Below are 6,908 nucleotides of genomic sequence, written 5' to 3' on the forward strand. Positions count from 1 at the left end.
TAATGTAACCGATTCACTTTATTATAATAATCACACAACTAAGCTCTAAGCCCACAAGGATCCACTTTATAAAACAGGAGCTTTGATGAGGGGAATTGGAGTAACGTAACGTGTATCTTTTGTTTACTGGACGGCTGATCGAACATTATCCGCTTCTTTAGCGCTTCCCATAAACTATGTTAATATATATCTTTGTTGGTGGTGGTGAGGTGATGTATGATTAATACTGGTCTTAAGTTTAATGGTGTAACAATCAGTGTTGATTGTAGATTAGTGGTGGGGGCGCCAGAAAGTTACCAGAGAATCACAATTGTTGCATTCTCCGCCATTGAAGGGCTCTTGATCCGGGGAACTGGCGATGCCATGCTTTTCCTTGGATCTAATTGGATTTCCAACCATTCCCCCAAGTGTTGTGTGAAGTGCTGTTTTAGCGCTTCTCCATGAATTTAACAATTTTAAGTTATCGATATGGGTGACAATAGCATTTGCCTCCAAGTTGTATAGCACATTATACTATGTTAATAGCATTAATTATGTAGATGGAAACATCCAGCTAGCGCGAGTGTCAACATTGCTTATACAGTTGTAAACATCTAGTTAACATGAGTGTCCCTTAAAACGTTAAATTGGCGGGAGTTGTTCAAAGCAAGGGGTGAAGGAGGTTCTATCCTCCGTCCTCTAATCGTAGCCCGGTCTCAGAAGAGAATAGTTGTAATAAAACAAAATGGTTTAAAGACACGTTTGCGAATATTAGAAAATTAAAAAGCGTTTCTCTTCTGACGCTTTAATCACTTCTAACAGAGAGGTAGGTTTGTCAGGTAACAGGACAAGTGTTTCCTGACGTGGATCTTAGTCGACCTGCAGCTGGAACTTTTGGTCATCTGACTGAGGCCTTTCACTGGCTTACCGGTCCACTCCCTTAAAAATTAGTTATTCCAGAGTGACTAAAATGACAATATATACAGGCGGAGTGTGGGGTGTGATTCTAATTAGTAGTTTTTTCAGTTTTTTTTCTCTTGTTAGCATACCACTAAGTAAAACAGTGACATACTGTACATGTTAGCTGACCTTCACCAATACCACTAAGCAGAAGCGGGAACTGTCATGTACATGTTACCTTAACAGTTAAGCATCAGTTTTATTGCAGATTTTGGGCATTCTGTCCAACCCTACTCTTGAATTTATTTTTTAGAAAATTCTCGGGGAATAAAGTAAAATCTCTCAAACCAGTATATGTTAAAAAAAAAAATTCTTGATATATACAAAATCAAACAGGAATTCAGAGATGAAGATATACTTATTAATATTTTAACACCATACCCAAACGAATCATTTTGGGAGAAAAAAATCTTCAAATAATTTTATTAAAGCAAAAAATTATATTTATAAAATTTTAGTAATCTGAAACTTTGTCTTTAATGAGAGGTAAAGTTAGTGTTGTGATCTTCAATTCTTATTCTGTAATGAAAGTAACGTGAATATTTGAAAGTTGTCTGAGTTTTTCTTTTGACATGAATTCAGTGAGTCCAGTAAACAGTATTACTATCGACACAGCTTAAAGTATCTCTACGTACTGTAGTTTGTTAAAATGAATAAAGAAAATAGTTTTTTTTTTAAGCGAAGGAGCATCGAAGAACGGGTAATCAATTAATTGCATGTTATTTTAGGGTCGTGGGAAGTGAGAAGTTTACTCCGCCGAGTCAGATATTTGTTCTTGGACTGACTTTACGTGTCTCCAAGGTTGACTTCTTATGTTTCTTGTTAGAGAGACGTTAAAATACAATGTGTATATATGAAGGACAATGAAGCATAGTCTTCCAGGACTATCCTCACATTTTGAATTTATGTACTACTTGTGATTAGAAAATTATTCAGATTTTATTTTTAAATTAAAGCAGTAAAGTTTATTCACTACGTTTCATAATCATGTAGAAGTTTATTGCCACATTTTTGAGATTTGCAAGATTTGCATAAGGCACGCAAACGGATCAGTGGTCGGGATAAAGTTTATGTATGTGTGATTGCGTTTGTATACATTATTCATGTGAATCTGAATCGACATTTACATACTTGCAAGCGTGTTATCAATCATATGACTGTGTACTAAAGTGCCTAGAGAAACAGATATACAGTACACTAACAGTAGGATTTGTGTATATTTATGTAAAGTGCTAAATCCGTGAGTTATTCAATACATGGAGTGGAGGAACTTTACTTTCTACTCTACTAACCGCAGTTGTCTTCCTCTGCAGAGTTGCTGACTACATTCTCCCCGGGCCCCGTAGTGGTGACACAGGTTACTTCAGGCAGGTCTTCCAAGCGTTCGTCTCCACTTTTCAGGAAGTCCTCGACTCGCAGCGCTCCTGGAGGCAATTCTCCAAGAGGGATGCGCCCCAGGAGCGCCTCTTGCCGTGGAGGTCCCGTACACGTGGTGGAGGTGGAGGCTGACGATATCACAACTCCAAGAGTAGAGATCCAGTCTCCCTCCAGGTTCTCGAGGCTCAGCTTAAGGGGCGACACCTTCAAATACAGAGATTCCCCTTCGCCCTTATCCCTTCAATGTGAAGTCCTACAGCAGCCAGAGCCCCAGGTTGAGCTTCATCTCGTACCCCAAAGTGAAGCCCTGGAGCCCCAGCTTCAGCCTGCCTCTCAAGTTCATCTCTCACCCCAGTCATTCTCAGCACCCCAGATGCATCCTTCACATCAACAACACCTCTCACCTCAGTCTTATGATTCCACGACTCCGCAACATCTTCATCCCCAAGTTCACACAGTCACTCATCCTCACTCCATACCACAGATCACCCTCACGTCACAAGTTCACACTGTCACCACCCCTAAAACTGCATCTCACCCAGATCCAGCGTCCCAATCTCTCGCTGGAGATCACGGTCACACTTCTCCCCAACGACATTCCTCAACTCTCACTCGGAAGTACAGTGCCGCGTCTCTCCGTAGCAATTCCCCGGGTCGCTCCTCGCCTGTGAGGCATACTGGCACTCCACCACACTCTCCTGGCATCCTGCATACCTCAGCTCGCTCAGGTAATGCCAGCCATCCACACACTGCCACACTCCACAAAACTACTCTCTCGCATACAGATACATATCCACACACATCCACATATCAACTCACTGTTATACCTCCACACACAGCCCCACACTTACACACGAGTATGCTCCCTCACGCTACTGCACATTCTCATATGACCACACACCCACTAACAACTACACAGCAACACACAACTCACCCTTTCACAGGTACACTCTCTCGTCTGGCATCTCAGGTTCATTCACCTGCTGCAGAGGAATACTCTCAGCATTTCCCGCCACACTCGAATCCACACCTTCACCAACCACTCGAGGAAGTTCCCCAGGGAGACCATCCTCTAGAGCCACCGTCACATCACCAGACACAACAACCATCCCAGCTATCCCCTCACCCTCACATGGAAGCACCTACAACACACTGTAACTCACCTGAAAGTGCTTCAATAAAACTTTATCCAACTTTTTGGTAGTCTGGTTGTTTATTAATCCAATATGCAAAGAAAATCGTATTACAAGAGTTTAAAACTTCTTAATGTCTCTGGAACAGTAATGGAAGGTGTATGAATGTTACAGAGCACCCAAGTGACAAATATCGTAATGATTTCGGGCAGACTATAATATCCAATATAAACTAGATGTCTTTTAAGGTGCAATGGCTGAAGATCCAGCGTTGCACCTATAATGATTCGTACGTCAATAACTATCGGGGATGTAACAAATATGTATGCATATGTAGTCTTGCCGAATAGGTGAAAGCGATATCTGCTTAAATAGCAACACTTCTTGCAGAATAAGGCAAGCAACCGAAAAATTGTGTATGCAATATCGCTAAAATCCTTCTGAATCTAACGAAAAAAAAAATATTTCATTGCATTTGCTTATTAAATTATTGTAAACTTACCTAAAATATATTTAGTTGGATTAAGCTAAATTAAATTGCGCTTGTAATAATAGGTAAGTTTTCTAAGGTTTTTTTGATACAAATTTATTAATTCTTACAGTAAAGATATACGTTTAATATAAATGAAAAAATAGAGAAAATTTCAGGAAGGACCTAATTTTAAACGAGTTCTTGCTACTTTACCAATTTTACCTATACGACCTCTCCCCCCCCACACACATACATACAAATGTAGCAATAACAACACTGTGACTAGCCAAGGACTCGAACCCACGCTGCTTTGACCTGCCTCATGGTGGGCGAAAACTCATGACGCCTTAATCCACTGGACCACACAATGGCGTCATGAATTTTCGCCCACCACGAGACAGGCCAAAGCAGCATGGGTTCGAGTCCTTGGCTAGTCGCAGTGTTATTGATCAATACCACTCGTTCTTGGGCACAATAATATACAAATGTGTGTGCATATATAATTGAGATTATATATATATATATATATATATATATATATATATATATATATATATATATATATATATATATATATATATATATATATTATATATATATATATATATATAATGTCGTGCCGAATAGGCAGAACTTGCGATCTTGGCTTAAATAGCAACGCTCATCTTGCCATATAGGACAAGTGAAAATTTGTGTATGCAATAATTTCGCCAAAATCATTCTGAACCTAACGAAGAAAATATATTTGATTGTGTTTCTTTAGTATTAAATTACTGTAAACGTATTTAAAATATATTTAGTTGGGTTAGGCTAAAATAAATTGTTCTTGTTATAATAAGGTTAGGTAAGTTTTCTAAGATTCTTCTGGTGCAAAATTAAAATTTTTTACATTAAAATTAATGAAAAAAATATATCTTTAAATATATAAGAGAAAATTTTAGAAAGGACTTAATTTTAAATAAGTTCTTGCTAATTGACCAGTTTTACATATTCGGCACGATATATATATATATATATATATATATATATATATATATATATATATATATATATATATATATATATATATATATATATATATATATATATATATATATATATATATATATATATAATAAACAATGCGACTAGCAGAGGATTCGAACTCGAACCCATGTCGTTTTGCCCTGCCTCATGGTGAGCGAAAAATTACATGACTCTAACCCACAGGACCACACAGTCCTACAAGATCGGATCAGGGTAAAACACCTAACTCTGCTGGGTGCTTGATTTTTGTAGGATTGCGTGGTCCTTTGGTTAGTGTCATGTGATTTTCGCATACCATGAGGCGGGCCAAAACGACATGGGTTCGAATCCTCGGCTAGTCACAGTGTTAACGATTCAGTACCACTCGTTCGCTATTATATATATATATATATATATATATATATATATATATATATATATATATATATATATATATATTATATATATATATATATATATATATATATATATATATATATAATATATATATATATATATATATATATATATATATATATATATATATATATATATATATATATATATATATATATATATATATATATATATATATATATATATATATATAAATATATATATATATATATATATATATATATATATATATATATATATATATATATATATATATATATATAATATATATATATATATATATATGTGTATATAAATATATATAATATATATATATATATTATATATATATATATATATTATATATATATATATATTATATATATATATATATATTATATATATATATATATATTATATATATATATATATATATAATTTATCTGTAAACACGAAATGGTTTTACGTTTCCTTTGCTTACTGAAAAGTGCGATGATCCGTACCTGTCAAAGGAATGCTCCCAATAAACTCACTAGGATGTAGATAACAAGGACTGATATACGAATCGAGTTTCCGTGGCAACATTTTAAAGGAGTCAAAGTATGAATTGTGTTCTCTCTTGTAGCTACTTCAGGAAGGGCCTACTTTAAGTTTGCCAAGTCTCTCTCGAGTCCTAGAACCGGGACTGCTTTTGTCCCTTTCTTCCCCTGGAATAAACTTCAATAACTCCTCAAAAGTGATAAAATAAATTCGTATTTTTTTACTGTGCCTGAATTTTCTATGATTTTTATCTGACCATAGCTTCTTTAAGTAGACTATTTAGTTCTACTATTGAGAACGCTTTTCCGTCTGGTTTATAGACCGGAAAGTGTATCACTGTATATACGCGAAGACCTTACAGTCCACATATGAGGTACTAAAATACCTTTGATGGGTTGTGTACAGTTTGCACAACTTTAAGCCTTTTAAGCCAGGCAGGCAACGTCTGCTGGGTTATCAGGAAGAAATCAGGAGTAGGAAATTTTTGAAAGATGCGAGAGTATTCTATAAGATACGGATATTCTATTATATTTCTTTTCTTTGTACACTCCGTGTCTTGTAAAGCGGCGAATAACACTTTCAGATGGAGATGCTTATCTAATAAAATATTACCACTTCTGTGATTTAATCCAAGACGAACTAGGACTGATGGCAATCGACATTAATCTGGAATCTGCTGAACGTTGAATAAGGGACTTCACTTTTCTTTTTTTTCTTTTTTTTTTTTTGCATAGCAAATATATTATTTTAGCAGAGAATCCTTCAAGAGTGTGCCTTAACACTGCTGTGGAGCTCTTAAACTAAATTGGTGCTCCTCGTTTAGCGCTTCCCTATGTTAATAATAACTAATTATAATGTTTCTCTCGCCCTATGGATGCTTCTTCAATTACTACAAAATATTCTCCAAGAAGCCTTCAAATATTCCTCAAAATCCACCCATCCTGCAAACGCCATTGAAAATATTGAAATTTTAAAAAATACTTAAAAATCCTACTTACTCATTATATTTAAAAAAAATACAATCATTATTTTCTAAAACTATTCGA

General features: G+C 35.5%; 1 protein-coding gene across 3 annotated transcripts in view; it reads left to right on the plus strand.

Annotated features, from left to right (window-relative positions):
• LOC128695329 (uncharacterized) overlaps positions 1-3,679 on the plus strand; it is a 525,149-nt gene extending 521,470 nt beyond the window's left edge. The window contains exon 16 of one of the 3 annotated variants that reach the window (XM_070095416.1): positions 2,253-3,679. In XM_070095416.1, the coding sequence (XP_069951517.1) occupies positions 2,253-3,520 (1,268 nt within the window). In that variant the 3' untranslated portion in view covers positions 3,521-3,679. The remainder of the gene's footprint in view (positions 1-2,252) is intronic. The other 2 variants (XM_070095417.1, XM_070095418.1) reach the window with 2 other exon arrangements.
• The last annotated feature ends 3,229 nt before the right edge of the window (positions 3,680-6,908 follow it).

This window comes from Cherax quadricarinatus, chromosome 50 (assembly GCF_038502225.1).
Source record: "Cherax quadricarinatus isolate ZL_2023a chromosome 50, ASM3850222v1, whole genome shotgun sequence".
NCBI classification, from domain to species: domain Eukaryota; kingdom Metazoa; phylum Arthropoda; class Malacostraca; order Decapoda; family Parastacidae; genus Cherax; species Cherax quadricarinatus.